A 21,761-nucleotide genomic window follows, 5' to 3' on the forward strand; every position below is an offset into this window, starting at 1 on the left:
TTGAAAAATACATGCACCAGTTCCTGAACTAGCTAGACCAGTCTGCACATGCTCAGAAATCCACAACCATATTCCAAATCTTAATTACAAACTAAGGATGGCAATATATATTTAAATGCACGTAAGTCATGTCAACTTCAAAAACATCTACGAAAAATATTCAGCCACAAACAAGACATTACTTAGTGCTGACATTTATATGATACGTCCCACAAGAGTGTGTACAAAAAGGTTAAGATTCCACAATGCTTTCCACATAGGGCTCAAACTTACAGAAACCACTTTGTTGTCTTAAGAAATTAATACTCTGCATCTTGTTAATTTTAACTAATGCCTACATTCATAACTGAATCTAGACCAGAATTGTGAGATACAAAAGGCCAATGTTTTTTTAAAGCAAGAAAGCCTAAGGTAGTAAAAACTAAAAAATGCTGCTTTAATTCTTTCAGTATCATGTATCTTATTTGATTAAATAGAAAGAAATGTGACAAGCCAATAATTCTAAATAAGTTCCAAGCAGGAGAAACAAAAACTTAACCTTTTTACACACCCCTGCCTAAACATATTGAATTCCCATATAACAATGTGCCCTAGACAACCAATTTCTTTTTCCTAGTAAATGCACAATAGCAACACTAGTTTTCCTTTTTAAGGCACGTATGTCAACTAAGTTGAAAAAGGAAAGTATAATTAAACTAAAATGATAAACATACAATAAAAATGGCCTCCCTATAGAACAGATGAAATACAGCAGTTAACAACTCTGCCTTTATGTATGCCATTTCATTTTATAACCAAGGAATGATAACAGCATGAAAAAAAAAAAAAAACAACAAAAAAAATCAAACTCTGGTCCCCACTTTTCTGAACAGTCAATAGGTGATGACACCAAACAATGTGATACACCCTCAATCTTCACCTCCCCCTTTTTAAATCGTTGACTTGGAGAAAGACACTCTCAGATGATGGTTTTCACCAAGGTTGTAATTATGAAGATCAATCAAGGCCTGGATAGCTTCTTCCACTGTTGCCATCTGAAGAAGAGCCATTTTGTGATCTCTTCTGAAAAAAATTATGAAATTAGATACTTCATAAAAATTAGGAAGGGCTTAAATACTTGAATTTTTACCCATAAACAAAAAGGATAAAAACTATGAAGACAACTCTTAACTTCTATGAAGTCACTAATTCAAAAACAAGAAAGCTTGCTTACTGAAAAAACTTAAATGCTTTCACAGTGCCCCCAGTGTTAGCAAACAGTGTTCGTAGATCCTCTTCTGCTACTGAAGGACTAGGAAAATTGGATGGGAAAAAAAAGGTAAAGATTAATAATAAATTTTAGGTTTTATTCTTAAAATGTATAGCCTTAAACTCCAACTTTCATACTTACGGGATATTGGATAGGTGAAGGGTTGCAGAAGGAGGAAAAATGTTCTGAAAATTTTTGGATCCAGGTTTCTTAAAACGATGCAATGGGGAATTACCAAAATCCTTTGTTAGCCCTTGATCATCAAGTCCCTCTCGAGGTAGTTGTACAGTCTGATGTTTAGAAAGAGTAACACGAATAATTTTGCCATACATTTTCTGTCCATTAAGATGATTCATGGCTGTAAAAAGAAAAAATGCCTATTAAGAATATTAACAAGTCCAAGGCAAAAAGAATTCTTCTTTTAGAATAGCAGAAATAACTGAATTCTATGATTTTTAAATAAATCATAAGTTTACAACAGCCATTGGTGAAAGATTATTTAAATTTAATTGCACTAGACAAGCATTCTGGCAAAAAAGCCAGTTTCTTTCATAGGATGAAAATCCTGATTATGAATCTCTTCCTTGCCAATCCTGCTAAGTCATACACTTAGTTGCAGAAAGAAACTAGTATTCATCTGTAACTTTTCTCCCTTCTGCCCCACAACCTAACTGCCAAGTCCTAGAATACTCTTCTTCCTAATTATTCCTCAATTCATCTCTCCATTCTCCCCTTTTCACTGTCACAATGTTTTGATCTGCGTAACTCAGTCTCTTAATTTATCTTCCTGTTGGATTTTTTCTACTTTTCTCCAACCCATTCTATTACACATAGCACCTGGATGAACTCTGTATATTGCAAATCTGATGTCATTACCTGCCTAAAATCTTAAGGTCAGACTAGGAAAGGTACAAGCCATATTAAGGAATGAAATCTCCCCAGCCTCTTTGAAAGTATTTCTTGATGATGTACAATACCAACTACTTTGTTAGTGCTGATAATCAAGTGTAAGACAAGAACCATCCTACCCCTCATGTAAGTTACGGTTTTTTAGTACCGTACTTCCTCGCACTTTAAGCTCCAGCTATATAAAACCTATCCCCTTGACATGCTAGTTTTTCTTACCTTTAGCCCTGTGTGCATGCTGTTCTATCTGTAACAATTTCCCAACTCATTCATTATTCCTCCTAGCCTTTCTCATCATCGTTCTTCTCTGGAAAGGTTCAGAACCTCATTAAATATTCATCCTTTACTTCTTTTTAAATTCATCACAATTTATTTTAATTATCTAAATCCTCCTTCCGACTGCAAAGTATATGAAGGTAGGAACCACTGTCTCTATCCCAGCACAAAGCACAGTGCTTAAACACAGAACATTACTTCTTGAGGTAGCAGTTATTTTTAAGCTAAATGAACCGATCTGAGATTACAGAAGAGTTCTCTGTTTTTTTTTTTTTTTTTTTTTTAAAAATTTTTTTTTTATTTTTTTAAGAGAGAGAGAGAGAGAGAGAGAGAGCACAAGCAGGCAGAGCGGCAGACAGAGGGAGAGGGAGAAGCAGGCTCTCCGCTGAGCAGGGAGCCCGATGCGGGGCTCGATCCCGGACCCTGGGATCATGACCTGAGCCAAAGGCAGCCGCTTAACCGACTGAGCCACCCAGGCGCCCCTCTACGTTTTATGTTTTACTCACTAGTCACAACTGAAGACCATTTCATAAGTCATATACACTTTAAACTGAAGGTCTGATTTGACTACTTAAATCAAAGTATTAGAGTATTAACAGGAGAGACATAAAGGCAATATGGAAGAGCAGGGAAACAAAACAAAATCCTTACTCTCAAAATGTTTTTAATTTGATTAGTATACTGCAGTACACAGTCTGACATCGGAGATGCACAATTTACTAATTCCGTGCATCTTGTCATACGTACTTGTATAGAATATAAACCAGTTAAATATAAAACAGGTCTGAAAAAGAAAATGCTATGGAAGTGTTAAGGTACCATTCAGAAAAGAATCAAAACTATGTTTTTTCACTTAAAGCTTCCTTAATCTTTAAAAACAAGTTTACTCTTCCCAACTTTTTACTGTAGTATTACGTATTTGTAATGTTTTTTTCTTAGATTTTCAATGGAGACTAACAAAAAAATCATCTTAGTCCTGAATTCTCACTAGTTCCACTGCATTTCACATATACTTCTAAATTTTCACTTATAAAATCAAGTCAATTATTCATAGAGACGGTACATACACCTTTATAATAAAACTTACTTGAATTACAAAATTTTTAAAGTTCTATCATTCTATTGCTTATGATAAAGTACTACTAGCTCATACAAATGTGTTATAAGGAATGAATTTGGGGAATAAAGTGGTATAAAGAAGCAGATAAAGGCTGTTATAAAGAAAACTACCTTAGTTCAGTTTTGAAAAGTTATGAGAAGACTGCACAAACAGCTGAGTTTTGATATACCGAAGGGCGGAAATAAGAAAACAATAAAAAGTCCTAGGCATAGTAGCTGTAACCAAGAGGAGATGGATGATAGAGAAATGGGATTAAAATAAAGCAAAATAATCAAAGAGCTAACTCTGGAAGTAGTCAGGTAATGAGACTTATAGTTCTAGTCAGCTGACTTGACAAAAGAATCTGAAGTAATCTCAAGAGGATGAGGGCTGAAGATGAGGGGTCTTCATGGTTTTTAAGTATTTTAAAAAAAAAAGCTTGTCAAAAACTGAGGCACACAATGATTAAACAAAAAGAGATTATTTGAATTACTAATTTAAGATGAATCAAGTTTAAGTAACAGGACTCTATCTTGAAATCGGTTATAAGGAATATAGTGTAAACAGGCAAAGCAATCAATGATGGAAAAGGCCAATGCTGCACAGTGGAAATGGCACTTTTGGTTACATATAATTTTTTACTTTTCCCTTAATCTCTGTAGAAGATATTAATGAGTAACGGAAAGTCAAAAGATGGTAAAAAAAAAAAAATTTATAGATTTTTATACAGGAGGAGTTTATAAAATGTGAAACTGGAGCTATCAACAATTATCCCCTTTATAATTCAAAGTATTATTTGTGTTGCCTCTCATTTTTTAAAAAATGAATCTCAACATCCATTTGTCTATTTTATTATTTGTTCAAAGACCCAGCTTCTAGCTTTTTTTTTTCTCTCTCAACTGTCTTCTATACCAATGATTTCTAGTCTTTATTATTATCATCTCCTTTCCTTAGGTTTATACCAACATTCATAAAGTTAACCTCCTGTCAAAACACCACTTTCACTGTATTACACATATCTACTTCGTATAGTACTTTCATTATCATTTTAGTTTTAAGTAATCTAAATTATTAAAGTAACTTGCTTGGTCCATGAGAGATTGGAAAATTCTAAATATATCTTTTTGTTATTAACTCTAAATTGTGCAACAGAGAATAGGGTCTACAGGATACTTAATTTTATTGAAGCCTGCTTTCATAAATATTCCCACATGTACTTAAAAAACAATGTGTTAAATGCGTAATTCTATACATCTATACATAATTCATCACAATTTAATTATCTAAATCCTCCTTCCAACTGCAAAGTACATGAAGGTAGGAACCACCGTCTCTATGTATAGATGTGTGTAATTCTGTTAAGGTAATTGTGTCATACCATTTGTATCTTTGTTGATATTCTTTTTGTCTGCCTGACATAATTCAGAAAGGTGTGTTGAAATCTCTCCCTATAAGAGAAGATTTCCTCAAGTCTCTCTTTAGTTCTATTAATTTATGATTTACGTATTTTGAGGCTCTTTCATTAGGGGTACACACATATAAAACTGTTTCATCTTCCTGGTGATTTATCTTTTTTATATCCCTTTTACTTTCAACCTTTCCACATCCTTGTGCTTTATATGTTTTCTTATAACGAACTTCTTAAAAACTCAAATCTAATAAACTGTCTTTTCACTGATGCATTTACTCCTTTACATTTGTTGTTGTTATTCCTGGTGCATAGGGACTTAGATTCTATCATAATTTTTAAATTTGTTGTTTCCCCATTATACTCCATACCATTTGCTATTTCCCTCCTTGGGGGAACAGAGGGAGAGATCTCTTGAAATCTCTTTTGTGAGACCAGCAAGACCTCAAAGTGTGACTGACAGTTCTTCATTATTCATGGTAGTTCCACTGTGAAAGCCAATATATACACATACTTAAAAACTACTCAAGTATCCTAACAGTTACAGGATTTCCACTCATTTTACAGAACACTCTGATAGATGTAATTTAGTAGATAGTCGTCTGTTACGAAGAACTAAGTTAGTTTACTTTTGAGATGGGAGCTATATAATAAAAAAAGTTTAATATGAAGGAACTACTACTTCGGTATTTTGTTAAAATTCTGTTAAAGTTCATTTAAGGATAACATACACAAATTATTCTTAAGACATCCAATTTAAGAAAACACTGAAATAGGCATGGTAGAATGTTTATTAAAAAAAATCTTCATGTTTGCAAATTTTAAAACTGTGGTCTCAAATGATTTAACATGGCCTCTAAGGCTTGCAACAATCTCCTTCACATTTAAACACTACTATCTCTTAATTCTCTGTATTTCCCCCATACTACTTCCTAAGCATAAAAAAAAAAAATCTACCTATATCATGAAGCAATGAGTATTTCCAAATAGAGTCCTATGAAAACCAAAAGGAGAACAGTACCCAGAAATAAAGCATATTAAATTTTAAAAATTCTCACTAATTTTTTTCAATATTAAAGGCATTAATGGTGTGAGTACATATTTTTATGGTCATCTACTTCAAAAAAGCAAAATCTAGCAATGAGAAATAAATTATTTACTATTAAATATAGTTTAAAAACTATAAATCATGTCAAAGCTTTATTAAAAAGATCTTACAAAAAGCAGGAGTAAAAGCTTTACAAATGTAACTACTGTTATGCATTGAACTGTTTTCTCCCAAAAGTCATATATTAAAGCTCTAATCCTACAATATGACCATTCAGAGACAGGGACTTTTAAGGAGATAATGAAGGTTAAATGAGGTCATAAGGATGAGGCCCTCATCCAATTAGACTAGTGTCCTTGTAAGAGGAAGAGAAACCCAGAGAGCTCAGAGGAAGTCCATGTGAGGACACACGGAGAAGTTAGCCATCTGCAAGCCAGGAAGAAAAAGACCTTATCAGAAAGTGAATCTGCTGACACCTGAGAAAATAAATTTCTGTTGTTTAAGCCACTCAGTGGTATTTTGTTTTAACAGCCCAAGCAAACTAATGCAACTACAGTAAAAATTAAAATGTCACTTATTTAAAATAGTCCTTATATAAAAAATATCCAGAAGAGTTTGGTTGAATTCTACCTCAGAAACTTCTCAACTATGATGACTGTATATCCTTTATATGAAGGGTAATGCCATCCACAGCTCACACAGTGATGAGAAAAAAATGAAACATCTGAGAGAGCTTTAATGCTTTGTAAAATGCTACTTACAATGTACATAAAAAAATGGCCATGACTACCCCTACCCAAGCACAGAAGTATACACAGCAGAAGAAAACATTTACTAGGCATCTAGGACATGATTAGCACTTTTATAAACCTTTCATTGAAGATGGATATCTCCATTTTAAAAAGTGGAGAGCCTGATGTATAGTTTTATATGTTGTCTGGACTACCATGATAGCTGGTAAGAAACAATGAAATTCAAACTTACTTCTATCTGCTACCAAAGGCCAAATATATCACATTGTTCAAGTTTATGAGTTTTACTGGGTGTTAATAGCAAAAATCACAGCCCTTACCTCAAAAATAACAAACTTCAAAATTAACAATGTGAAAACCAATGTGAGGCATCATCATCCCTGAATCTCAATAAACAGAATTATAAGCTAAGAACATGATGATATTTACAGTCTTACCACATTGTGAATATGCATTTGTATTCCAGATTTATGTGATCTGACATTGTATATAAAGTCACATGATACATTAATTAAAATATTTACCTAAGAATATATGTGTAATCAAGTACATTTTAAGATTTCAAAAGGGTATGTGGCACAAGTTTTTCATTTTGTAAAAACCTGGTATCTCTAAAATACATTTTCCATGTGACTCTTTCCATTACTAAGTTTAGACAAATACTTAGAATAATTAAAATTAGGATTCCTTAGACTATATGAACAGTTAACTTCTATTATAGAGAGTAACCAGGAAAGAAAAACACTAAAGATCTTTAATATAAACGCTATCATTATTATGTGAAACTGGAGCCCAAACCGTTTTCCATTAGATTGTACTTGAGGATTGGTAAGAGGACAGCAGAATATGCAAACATGTTCATCATGTATAAATACATTAAAATATGAAAATTAACATGACATTTTGAGCCTGGCTATGAAAAAAAAAGTTTTCTTACTGCCATAAAGGGGTTTGTTTTTATTAACAGATTCAGATTTAAAGATGTACAGCTAACATACAAGTTTAATCTTACCAAGTTGTGATTGGTTTCCATCAGCCATCTGTATCAGAGCACTGTCTTTCTTATTATACAAAATCTTCACACGCTGCACATCTCCATAAACACCTTTTTTGGAGCCACAGAGAGGTAATCCAAAAATGGAATTAATTTTATATGCAAGTCAGCTGAAGATTATCTTTCTGACATATTAATGAAACATTCAGACATCAACATGATCACTCATTCAAACTCATCATTCTCACAAATGAATAAAGAAGATCAAGATTTTGAACAGTGAATTTTGAAAAGAATAATTTTTGATAAACCCTCAAAGCTATGTGAATGATATTAAATTAAAGACCATGCAAAATAAATCAGCATGCATTAAAACAAATTTTGTGTCTATGGAGAGTTTTAAATAGCAAAGAAAAATAGCAAAAGATTTACTATTCAACTTTAAGCCAAAGTGCTAGCTACAAATAAGAATTAAGGTGAAACAAAAATCAAATCAATAATAAAAGTATAGTGCTAACAATAACATACCGAAGAGGGTAAACAGACTTTGGGGCGTAACCATCTTTAGAAGGAGAGAAGAGCAAGCAGCGTAAGACAAGAAGAGAGAAGAGTCGAGGAAGAGCGGAGATGAACAGATCATCCATAACGAAGGGTGGTTCCCGCAGAATGGTGAGGTGGTCATGGATCATGGTTCAAGGCGGTTAATTGGGGCAAGTTGGTCCGAGGAACATTTGTTCAAGCACAGAAGCATGAACATAGGGAATGGAGACAGGGAATGAAGACAAGGACAAGGAAAATAAAGGATAAGACAGGGAAGGGAATGGGCATTTGGGAAAAGACAAGGAAAGGGAAGGTGAACACACAGGGGAAAAGGATGAAATGGGGAAGGGAAACAGCAATGCAGAAGAAAAAAATAAGGAATTGGGGAACAAAAAAAAAATAAAATATAGGTCAGTACATAGGAAATGCAGGAATTTGGTCAGAAAATGGTTGGTTTATGTACTGTACAAGAAAAACTGAGTAAAATGTAGTCATCCAAGACAAATATGGGTAAAGTACATCTATATCAAAGAGTAAATTACAGCATTTCATCTCAACATAGGGAAGGAAAGCATGCACAGGAATTTTAAACTTTGAACTTTAACTGCATAAGCATGGCTGGTTATGAAATGCAGGCAAAATTCTTAAAAGAAAAACAAAGGCACTCTGATTCAAACATTTTAGCATGCAGAACTGTGAATGACAACAGTATTAAATGATAAAATAAGCTTAATGTTCGTATTAACAGAGGCCAATTAAAAATGAAACAAATATTCAAATTAGACATTGTAAACTGATACATTGAGCTTCCCACATTTCATACCAGCTTTCATAGCAATCAAAATAAAATATACCAGACATAAAATGTACAACTAAAGAAAATAACTCAGCAATAAATTTTATTTAACAAGGGGGGGAGGGGATAAAGTTGAAAAATATTTTTAGAAGACAATGACTAATAACTGCAAAGAAAAAATTACTAAGAAAGACTGGAAGAGTGCCTCGTCAAGATCTTTGGAAGAACCTTCAAAGAAAAATGTATTAGAGTAGTTCACATAAAATAAGATTTAAAAAAATGCAATGACACATAAGCATGAAATGAACAAGCAAATAATTAGAAAAGGCAAAGAACAAAATTGTTTTACAATTAAATCTGCAAATTAGATCACATTTGCCTTTGAGAACAACAAAAAGAAAAAGCCATACTTTAGTACTTCACCATATTTTTCTTAGGAAAAATAGGTAGTTAGGTTAAAAATAATAATAATAATTATATATATATAAAGAGATATGACTGTCTAAGGAAATATTACCTAAACAAGTACATAGATTTTATTCAGAAGTAGAAACATACAGAAAATACTTTGACTAATGAATGTACATAAAAAGAAAGGCAAGTGCAAAATGAAATAAACATGAGAAACTTTCACAAATGAAATGGAGTTAAAGAATAAACATTAGAAAATTATTTTACTAACCTCTTCATTTAAATTGCTAACCAACAGGACTGTATTGCCACCAGCTGAGACTCCAGGCATACCCACTCGGCCAGCAGCAGCTGCAGCAGCTGCTGCAGCAGCATTTGGAATAGCCAAAGGACTCAGAGCTCCTGGAACAGCTGCAACAGGAAGCCCTAATTTTAAAATAAAGCATATTTTACGAAACACACACAAGTCGTTTACAAAAACCAATTTAAGCACGATGGCTGCATGGCTTAGGGCTGACCATTCCAAATGGTTCCTGAAAGTTAATTTTTATAACATTTAGAAAAATGGTTTGCTGATAATGTAGTAATTAGAGAAAATTAACTGGTTTCAATGAAATCATTAAATATTAGGGCTAAGGTACATACCTGTAGTATGCTAAAAAATTAAATATATAATATTCCATTTCCTATGGAAAAGCAAACAAAGCATAAAGAATATGATATTTCTAAGTCAGAAACTTGAAAAATTCACTTCCATGGTTTATAGCAAGAAGGCACATCTAAAATAAATATCTTCAACAATAACTCAACACATTGTTATACAAGTGCTATCTTCTTCATAAACTCATACTTGAAATCAGACAATTACAGTTTATGAAACAAATATAGTAAGTTCTTCAGTTCTTGGAGACATATCACCTGGAACACATCATTCATTATTTAATTCATTCAAATGACCTAAAGAAAATCTTACCAAAGTTTATTTGCCTTAATTTCACACTCAAGTAGTCATAATGAACACAACAAATTTCTCAAACACAACATTTCCCCAGTAGAAAGACTGAGAAAATGTCACTGTTAACACGCAAGCTTTCTCTTTCAGTCTTTTCCTACCTTTTGCCTACCAGTTTTAACATTTCCTTATTTCAAATGTTCTATTTTCCAGTCTTACTATTCTTCTATCATCTTTAAGATATGCCAGTCATTTATTCTAGAGAGAATTTTGTCTCACCATCTTATTCAAGAATAAACTCAAAATCCTTCCCTCCCTTCAATTCTTCCATTCTAGTTTATATCTCAATAAATACTAGTTCACTAATTAATTATATTTTTCTCCTTCCCATGAAAAAGGAAACATCCAACCTACATGAAGTTAAATCATGACATACCTGGATAGAAATGGCCCTTAGTACTGTTGTCCCGTTAAGTTCATATTCTATTTCTTCTTTTCTCTTTCCACCAGCCTTCTTGTGTATGTCATAAGGATGTGATGTTGCCTTTGGTTTCAGATCTCTTAATATTTTAGCCAAGGTTTTTTTTTTTTTTTTTAATCTTTTTACTTTATAGAAACTGATTTCATTGACAGTCTGAAGGGTTAAGAGTCACAATTCTTAATATCTGCAGTTTGACTTACAAATTTTTTCCCTTTTTTTTTAAGATTTTATTTTTTTGACAGAGAGAGACAGCGAGAGAGGGAACACAAGCAAGGGGGAGTGGGAGAGGGAGAAGCAGGCTTCCTGCCCAGCAGGGAGCCCTATGAGGGGGCTCAATCCCAGGACCCTGGGATTATGACCTGAGCTGAAGGCAGATGCTTAAAGACTGAGCCACCCAGGCGCCCCTCCCTCCAATTTCTTTTTCTCTCTTCTCTCTGAGCAGTTCAATAGTGGAATAATATTTTTTTCAATCTTTTTGTGGATGAGCTTTAGTGCTTTTGGCCCACTTTTCCAGATTCCCCCTTTTTCTTACTTCTCCATTTTCTTTTTTATATTTTACTCTTTGTTATGGAAAATATCCAACATTAAAAAAAAAGAGAGACTAGAATAACAAACCCCACACACCCATCACACTGGTTTAAAAAAGTATTAACTCATGGCACTCATGGCCAATCCTGTTCCATCCGCTCATCCATTTTATGTATTTATTATTTATTTTTCATCCTTTTTTATTTTAAAAGTAAAACCCAGGAACAAGTATCTAATTTTAAAATAAAAACTTCTCATGTCTTTAGTAGTCTTTGATGCCTTTTTGGATCCACCAGTGTGGTGGACCTTTGCAACCAACTATTCTACAGCATTTCAAACTTCCCCATATTAAATACTGTAGCTCTCATTATACTTTATAGGTTGTTTCCATTAAATATTCAATGGATATCTTAATTTGCTGCCAATGAAAATGACCTCTCCCCCTCCTCCTTTAATTATCATTCCTTGAAAGTATTTTTCAGATAGTTGTGGCTCAATGTACATAGCATTCAACTAAAGTTGATAACACAATTATTCAATAATTGGTGGCAGAAACTCCAGATGTAGGCATTACATTGTCAAATCATTCCCTTGTTTCCCTGCCTTTAATTTGCTACTCTTCAGTGGAAAAAGTAACTTAAAATTCTGTTAAGTTTCTTGGTCTTAATGGGTTCCAGTCGGTGGCCCAAAACAAACACCAACAACAATACATGGCATGCAGAAGAAAAAAGTTCAGTATCAATCCTCAAATTCCTTTAAGAATAAAGGTTTTTTTTTAATCCATTAAAGAAAGACATTTCAGCAGCTTTTGTCCACAATAAAAAATTAAATCAGTTTAATTTCTGGTTTCATTTCCAATTCTACCAGACAAACAATTTTCAGGGCCCACTAAACCAAAATAATTTAACTGAACAACTAATTATAATTAGATACCAAAATTAATCTAACCAATTTCCTAAATCCCTAGCATTTCCCTGTCCATCTCTTGACTCTTACCGCCATCTTCTGTTTATTAAAATACTCCTATTTAATAGAATTGTCTTGAACTTTGTATCCCCACACTGAAAAAGTTCTCAATCTTTTTGGTCTCAGGACCCCTTTACAGTAAACTCAGAAATTACTGAGGACCACAAAGACCTTTTGTTTATTTGGATTATATCAACTGATATTCAACATATCAGAAATAAAAACCAAGAACTGTTTTAAAAAGAACAAGAACACATGATCCCATATTCTATTAGCCTTCAGAGTAATGTATGCTAGGTGAGAGTAAGAGTCAAAAGACAATATTTTAGTATTGTCATGAATATAGTTTTGACTTTGTTAGAGTCCAAGAGATCTCTAGGTATTTTGTGAACCACTGCCATTATACTTGGTATGATATTTTGTACATATGAGATTAAGAAATACTAAGGAATTAAAAAAATACATTTATTCATTTCAAAGAAAATGCTATAAGAGAGTATGAATGTTAGACATGCAGATAGATTACACACTACTGACACTTCCAAAATTAAGTTCTAAGTCATCTATTACTCATCTTTCCCTGTTGACATTTCAAGGAAAATTATTAATTCATGAAATATAAAATACCAATCTACCTAAATTTGATATATCAATCTAAACACGACAGTCTAAGCTTAATACTTCATTTTTGCAGAAAAGCTTCTTCTGAAATACATCTCTACAATGTATACAATTCAACAATCTCATGAAAACTTCACCAAAATATTCAAAGGTGATAGAAAATTTGTTCTAAGAAACTTTAAATATTCAAGACAACTGTTTTTGAAATACATTTCTTGTTGAAATCTGGGTTTTACAATGAAGGTAGGTAACTTGGTGGCACAAAATTATTTAAAACATCAAGACTTACGGAAAAATGATCACTGAGAATTAAAAGAAAACTGAAATTAATTTAAAATAGTAACTGAAAATTAAAAGTCCAGGCTGGAGTCTTAGTGCGACAGATCTGCAAGACTTTTTTTTTTTTTAATGCCAGGAAATGTCATCTTTTATTAACAACACTGCACTTTAAGTAACAATAAGACTGCAAATTTTCTACTGAGAAATGGGCTCAAATGAGATGCAATTTACCTCCTTCCTAGTATGGAGGTAGTTTCCCGGGAAGCTGAGCAAAAAGTGGAATGTAAGCTGTGAGATCCCCACTGTTGCTACTACTATCCAAAAGCTACTTCATGTCTCCCCACTTTTCCATTTATTATCACCTATCCATTTTATAATCTGGGTCACTGTGCTAGTGTCTCAGGTTATGATATATTCTTTTTTTTTAAATTTTATTATGTTAATCACCATACATTACATCATTAGTTTTTGATGTAGTGTTCCATGATTCATTGTTTGCATGTAACACCCAGTGCTCCATTCAGTACGTGCTCTCTTTAATACCCATCACCAGGCTAACCCATCCCCCCAACTCCCTCCCCTCTAGAACCCTCAGTTTGTTTCTCAGAGTCCATAGTCTCTCATGGTTCGTCTCCCCCTCCGATTTCCCCCCCCCCTTCATTCTACCAAGTCATTTTTCTTCATTTTAGGAAGCCCAGAGTATGGTGTGAAAGTACTTTAAGAGATTAGGGCAGTCACTGTCCTTGATGCCACTAGCATGTACTTTTCTTCCACTATTTCCTCTCCACCGCCGCCCCCCCCCCCCCAGACTGATAACTTAGAAAAGCTATTTAAGCCATCTTTACACAGTTCTAAATCCCTGGAATTAGTCTTGAGTTTTTACTGGACTTTTAAAGCCTCTAATGAAAGATTCTACAATTTCTCTCAGTATGCTCTTCTCTGAAAAATTACTGTCAACTAAGAAAAAAAAATTTAGGTTTAACCTAAATGTCTTCTACAATAAAAACAACCTACAAAATAGTGCATCATGAAATATTTATACCATAATAATAAATTCTGAAAAATTCTGTATTGTATTTTTCATATTAACTCCTAGCTGTAAGTCAATAAATTTACCATCTTCCCTTTGTAAAAATAGTATAAAACATGTTACATACATTTGGCTCCAGCAAATTATTTTTGGCTGTAATTTTAATGATTTACATCTTTAGCTAAGGCAGTAGGTATGCTGGAAAAAAAGATTATTAATGCATGTTGATGATGAGAGATCAAAAATACCTGTTCTACTTCCAGGACTGTTATAACAAAATAATGTTGAAGAGCTTCATAAACTGCCATACAAAGGTATCACAGGGATACTTTCCATGTGAAATGATCTTCATCAGGTGGGCCACCCAGACATTTTGAGTGACTCGGCAATTTTATAAATTGCTCATGTTAGTTCTGACACATTATTATTACTAACCCTTACTCCACTGAAATGGATGAACACACAGCCATGTATAGGATACAAAGTCCAGTGGGATGAAGGGATATAACTTACTTACCTGTCCCTCTTCCCTTAAGGTCACATAGACATCCTTAATCTTGTTCAGAAGAATGAAAACTTTTTGTTAACTTACTTTAAATCATTTACAAATTTATCTATGATTTTTAGTAAGATTTATGTTTTAGATTTACAGAAAAACTGAAGATTCTACAGAGTTCCTATATAACCTGGGTACTTCCTTCTCCCTCTATTATTAACATCTTACATTAGTATAGTATAGTTGCTGCAATTAATCAGCCAATATTGATATATTATTATTAACTAAAGTCCATACTTTGCCAGACCTCCTTGGTGTGCATCTAATATCCTTTATTGTTCCAGGATCCCATATTACATTTAGTCATGTCTCCTTAAGCTCCTGTTGACTATGACAATTTTATCCATGATTTTTAAAGATACAGAATTTGTTTTATCCCTTCATTTCCCAATCTAAAACTTCTTTACTCTGGTTCAAGACATCTGGTAGTTGTCTCACATACTACTGAAGAGAGGATAGGGGGTGGGACTTTGAGGCCCTTTCTAATTCATCAAGTATAGGGTCTTGGGTGGGGAGGGCAGTTTTTTACATTTTATTTCCTGATTTGAAACTGAAACTTTCACTTTTGACAAGAATGACAAACGGTATTCTTTCCTGAAACAATCCATTCCTCCTCTTCTACCACCTTCCTTTCAATTCCTTATTTTGCCTGCTGGAATCCATTCTCTTTTCTACCATTAACAACTACATTTTTATTCAATGTGTTCCTTAGAGAAACTTTTTAATTAAAAGCTTGCTTTATCCTAATGAAACTTTTCTTATAACCCTCTCAAAGTCATTTTTATCTCCCTAAACCCTTCCCCAAAGGAAGGAAAAAGGATGCATTATTCATCATTTCTACCCTACCACCCAATGTTGCTTTCGTACTGCAGTTCTACCACCATCAATTAAGACAGATTCTGCAACCAATCATTTCTCATTAAAACAACCATCAGGTCACTGGAACATTTTCTCTCATCACAGAAAGACTTTAGCACCTGGCTTTATTTCCTCCTTCTCTCCCAGCCCATCATCATCTTGTGATACAGCAAATACCCTTGGTTCACAATTTTTTTAAAACTTCTTTGACAATTTTTACTATACCAATCCATTTTAGCAACTTCTCTTGCTACATCTTTGATTTTTCTCTTTTTCCAATATTTAAAATCCCCTTTCCTGACTTCATTCTTCCATCTTTCTCAATTCTCCTACTCCATACAATTACTGAATCCACTTTTGGCCTCTATGTTGACTAGTTCCCTTTCTATTTTTCCTTGGCTTAACTTTACAATGTAGCCTAAGTGTTTTTTTGATGTTCTTCAATGCCACACATGGATAAATCCATCTTGTATTTTGGCTAAGCTTTCATCTGGGTAAGTATTAGAGTGAAAACATTCCAATTTTAGTATATGTGCTGCTGTAGTGAGCACTACAGTGAAAACACACATACACACCCCAAAACTGATTCCATAAAGATTTTGGTATTTAACATTAGCTGATATCCAAGTCTATCTGCAAGGGTTCCCTACAAACCCATCAGACTTAAGCCCCACATCCCACTCTCAATCTTGGTATGTTCAGAAAGTCTAATAATGAGATCAGAATTTCCTCAAATTTTTCAACCAACTTCAAAAGTACTCCCTTTTTTCATCTGTTTCCCCCTTTTCCCTTTCTTCATAAAAACATAGAATGGTGAGAAGAAAGAATATGGACTACATAGCTGATGACTTCAGTTCTGGCCCCAGCTCTGCCCCTACATTCCACCGCCCCCCCCCCCATATTTCTATGTGAGCTTGATAATAATCCCTTCTAGTTCTCACAATGATCCTAATCAAGTACTTTTTTATTTTTTTAGGCTCCAGCATTTTCACTATACTCTAGATCCAATCCTCTACAATCAATTCTAGGACTTAAGCTAGCCTTAAAAACAAATACTAGGGGTGTGTGGGTGGCACAGTTGGTTAAGCGTCCAACTCTTGGTCTCAGCTCAGGTCCTGATCTCAGAGTCTTGAGATCAAGCCATGTGTCAGGCTCCACACTCAACAAGGAGTCTGCTTGAGATTCTCTCTCCTTCTTCTTCTCCCCCTCCGACTCATGCTAAAATAAATAAGTCTTCAAAAAAGCCCACAAAAAATACTAGTTAATACGAAATGAGCATTCATTATAATCCAAGCACTATACAAACTGCACTTACTAACACATTTAATCCTCACAATAGCCTTGTAACACTGTCATTACATCCATTACAAATGTGGAGGCCAAGACAGTGAAGCTAACACAGATTTTGAACTCAGGACATCTGGATTTGGAGCCCATTCGATTATGCATAGTTCCTCAATGCAAACATTTTTCCCCCGGCCCTGTTTTACTCAATTACCATTCCATTTCTCTTTCCTTTTTTTATAGCACACTTCTTCAAAGAGTAATAAATGCTTTCTTATCATATTTATAACCTTAATCCATTATAATTTGATTTACACCCACTCTCATAATTTTAATCCTATTTATCTAATTCCTCAATTTCTTAATTTTTCCCACAATATAAATGTGCACTGCTTAAGTTTCAATTTTAATTTCAAGTCATTAATCCTCTTGCCCTCTTATACCTGAAGAACTGTAAGCCAAGCTTTTAAAATATCACACATCTGTTCTCCAAATTCACAAGCTCATGGAACTATTGTCCAAGTGGTAGGCAGAATTTCCTACTGTCTAGCGGACTTCTCCCCAAGTTTAATTATTCATAAGTACTCATATCAATAAGATGCCAAATACTATTACTTTTTTTTTATTTTTTATTATGTTACTCACCATACATTACATCATTAGTTTTTGATGTAGTGTTCCATGAAGTAACTATTACTTTTGTTTAATTTTTTCCATATTTGTTTCTCTTCATTCTCATTTCATGTCCCCGGTTTAGATTCACAACTACATCTTATTTAGACATTAATAGTCTCCAGTCTCCAATATGGCTTGTTAATAACTGAATGCTTGTCACTCCCTAAACATGATATATACTTTATCACATCTGCTCATGCTGTTTTTTATTCTTATTCATATCCAAATCAAATGGCCTTTGGCCCATAAAACCCTCCCAATTTCTCCTTCAGATAATGAGTCTCATTAGACATTTCATTTTGTTCTAATATGACACCAACTCTATTACAGATTTCATTTTGCCTCACATTAGAGCTACTCAGATGTTTGCTGCCTCCACCAGACTGTAAACCAGATTACACAACAGAAACCTTCTGAATCCCTGAAGTGCCTAGCACAGTGCTAAAATGAACGCTGAATAATTCAATGAATGAATTAACGAGGATGCCACTGAGGTGAGGCAGAATCTGTTCAGAGGTATGAAATGCTCATGGCAATTACTTAACAAGGCTTTCAGAAATATCTAGAAAATGGGGCTCAGAGGAAAGGTAAACTCAGAGAGTAACACCGTTAAATTGAAATCAAGATCAACAGGAAAAAAAAAAGTATAGAAGCTAAAAGGGAAGCAAAATAATGAAGTTAGAAAGAACTCAGGGGGAAAAAGATCAAGAGAAGAATTGAAATGAGATTTCCTATATGTTACCTATTGTTTTCGTGTATCTTTAGAGGAACTAGTGAAAATCTTCTACCTAATTTTCACCTGCTTTAGATAGAGGCACATTTTATACTGTGGTCACGAACACAGTTATTATTCTATCAATTACAGAAGCAGCAGTAACATACTTTAGAAAGGCTTTTCTTTGTTTCAGCCATACTATATAACTGTCAACTCTTAAAAACCAACACTTTTTCAAATTAGAATCTACAGTCTGATTTAATTTAAACCTACCTTTTATATCCAAAGGCTAGCGTTGGTTACTACTGAATTCAGGCTGTTTAGCCTGAAAAATATGAACAGTAACACTAGAATAAATTCAAATATCTGACAGACTGTCTTGAAAATGAAAGTAAATAAAATTTCTTAAAACTATACCTGAGAACAATATAATGGGTGAACCTAACAGATATTTCAAGCAAAGGCTATGTGATCATCCATTAAGAACTTTATATGAAGATTTTACCCTGGATAGTTAAAAGGCAGTCTATGAATAACATTTTAGCCCTACAGGAATAAGCTTATCCTATTTGAGAATGCTGGGGAATAAGTAAATATACACCGACATGGTAACCTTATTTCTTCTAATGTTCATATCACACCTGTGGCCCATTATACTTCCAAAGTATGCAACTACCACCAACACATTTCCCTTACCAAGAAAACAAAAATTATTCAACACACATTCATTCAAATATTATTTAAAAAGGACTCAAAGAGTTAAACTCTCTAAAGGTTATTGCTTCAAGTTAATTTATGATTTAGAAGTTAAAATTTTATCCATTGACAGGTATTGTAAATGAACAATTCTATCTCAGCTCATTACTTCTTTTCTAAAATAATATTTTAAAGAATGAGAAATTAATATTTTAAAAATTCAGCCATAGCAAAATGGAGGATAGTTCAATAATCCAAAGAACTCATTTTCTAAGAATGCACACGTGGAGAAGTTTCAACTTAACTTCTATAGTTTCTTACTTCTTACATGTTAAAACAGAAATGAAATGAGAAAGCCAAAGTTATAGGACAGTGAGTTAGTACAGGTATTTTCATGTGACTTCTGACCAAAAATATGATACACTGAACATGATAAAATACTGCTTTTCTAATTATATGGCTTTTAAAAAAATTTTTAATGTTATGGCATTCAGTGATACACTCTAAAAATCTATGTAGTTTAATATTTCTAGGAAATACTTCTAGAATGTTTGTGTATTTGTAATTGTTTTAGTTTTTGTTGGACGATGACTTGCAAATGCATCTGTATTAGATGAATTATTCAGTCTGATTTTATGAACATAATTTTCTTTGCTATAACGCAATCTTATAATGGGATATTATAGATTAGGGCTTTGTTAAAATTAAGATTTTAGTTTTTAAGTTTTAATGTACATTTTGTGAAAACGTAAAAATATAAACTCAGTTTACTATATTTTGGTTTGCGTGTTATATATACATCTCTATTATGGATTCAATTTTGAAGGGACATATGAACAATACTTTTGATTTTTCAATCATAATAATCAGGTTAAACACTGAATGGACTTGGCAACAAAAAAACAATCTGTCTTGGCAAAAGAAAACACCTTAGTATATGGTGAAAAAAGAATTAGTATATGGGGGAAAATTAAAATTATAGGACTTACATATTTACTACATGTATGACATTGTTCTATCATTAACTCTATAGGGGAAAAGGAAACAGGCTAAAAGGCCCAGCTATCTACAGTATATTTTATTCAATTGTTTGTTAGGAGCATGAACTTTGGAGCCAGACTGCCAGAATGCCTATCTCAGCCACTCACTAATTATGGGAATATGAGCAAACTGCTAATCTTTTTGTGTCCCAGTTTCTAAATCTATGAAGTGGGGGACAATAAGAATAACTTCATTTAGGGATAATGTGAGGATAACTCACAAGGGCTAAGAATGATGTGGGCACTTAATACATATTCAAGAAATGGCTAGTGATTAGTATCCATATGCATCAGACAACCTTTTGGTTCCAGGCACTGAGACAATTTCATTCTAAGCCATAGTATTTCATGTGTTTTTGCTATACAATATATGAAGAACTGTAGCAATTAAGGTGGCACCCAAGTAACTCCTTTTAAACTAGTAATTTTCTAAATATTTATTCCTATCACAGGAATTACCCCCAAAAGATCTAGGCATTTCGACAGTGGAGCCAAATTTTTATAGGGAAAACAAATAGTGGTAGGAAAAAAACAGCTAATCCCTTCTATCTATACCAATCATCTAAAAGACCCCACCTTTTAGAAACTGGTATAAAGTATCCTTAAGACTCATTTTGACCAGCATTTCTTTTTAGAAAAGTCTACTTAATGGCCTACATATCACAGTAATTAACTGAAAGTAGCCTTATAAATTCATGAAAATACCAGGTGGTAATTTTGTTCTTCCTAAGCTCTGTGGCTATTGAATGGCTCAGCAGAAAAACAAATAAGAATTTCCAAATGGCATTCACCTTGGAGGATACTGAAACACCCTAATTTATTAAATAATATCTAAAAGACAACAATGAATGAATATCTTATTTTCTAAAAACACACATGGGAAAACATAGGCATCATTTAAATATAAGAAAACATATGAATACTGCTCTATTAGCTCACTGCTACATACTAATTAATTTCCAATTAGTCTAGCTTTGCAGTTCCCCCCTCATCACTCTACTGAAATAGCATATATAAGATACCAATGTTTCACAAAAGATGTTTGTTTTTATTGCACATCCTATAGAATCATATTTAAAAACTATAAACAGACTACACATACACATGGATACAAGGAAAACATCACCTAAGGGATTTTAATCCTTTGAGAAAACTCACACTCGTATCTGTAGATCATTTTTTTTTCCTCTCACAATTAACTACAAGAGAGGAGTGATTTATATTCTAGTGGTATTTAGTAAGGAAATACTAATGCTTCCTGGTTCTTTATTTTAGGGGGATGAATTCCTTCTTGAAACAGATCTAAATTTTAATTAACTCTGTTTAGTCCCTTATCCACTACCCATTCCCTTTTTTGAACCACTGGCTAAGACCAAAATAAAAAATGATTATTACATTAATAAACAAAAAACAGCTCACTTCTGGACTGAAGTCACTATCTCAAATCACTCTGGGGCTATCAGAACCTGGAGGCAACCTACAGTTTCTAGAGTTTAAAGCAGTACTGGGAAGAAGCTAGGCTGTACCCATTCATACACTGGTTTAAAAATTAGTCATCGGGCTCCCTGCTCGGCAGGGAGTCTGCTTCTCCCTCTGACCCT

General features: G+C 33.5%; 1 protein-coding gene across 4 annotated transcripts in view; it reads right to left on the bottom strand.

The window, feature by feature from the left end:
* Positions 1 to 249: 249 nt before the first annotated feature.
* PTBP2 (polypyrimidine tract binding protein 2) overlaps positions 250 to 21,761 on the bottom strand; it is a 94,122-nt gene continuing 72,610 nt past the window's right edge. The window contains exons 9-14 of one of the 4 annotated variants that reach the window (XM_032423062.1): positions 9,751 to 9,890; positions 8,261 to 8,294; positions 7,751 to 7,843; positions 1,391 to 1,607; positions 1,214 to 1,291; positions 250 to 1,059 (exon numbers count right to left, since the gene is read on the bottom strand). In XM_032423062.1, the coding sequence (XP_032278953.1) occupies positions 930 to 1,059; positions 1,214 to 1,291; positions 1,391 to 1,607; positions 7,751 to 7,843; positions 8,261 to 8,294; positions 9,751 to 9,890 (692 nt within the window). In that variant the 3' untranslated portion in view covers positions 250 to 929. Of the gene's footprint in view, positions 1,063 to 1,213; positions 1,292 to 1,390; positions 1,608 to 7,750; positions 7,844 to 8,260; positions 8,295 to 9,750; positions 9,906 to 21,761 lie in introns of all 4 variants that reach the window. The other 3 variants (XM_032423058.1, XM_032423047.1, XM_032423038.1) reach the window with 3 other exon arrangements.

The sequence above is a fragment of the Phoca vitulina genome, unplaced genomic scaffold, assembly GCF_004348235.1.
Source record: "Phoca vitulina isolate PV1807 unplaced genomic scaffold, GSC_HSeal_1.0 scaffold2, whole genome shotgun sequence".
Taxonomy (NCBI): domain Eukaryota; kingdom Metazoa; phylum Chordata; class Mammalia; order Carnivora; family Phocidae; genus Phoca; species Phoca vitulina.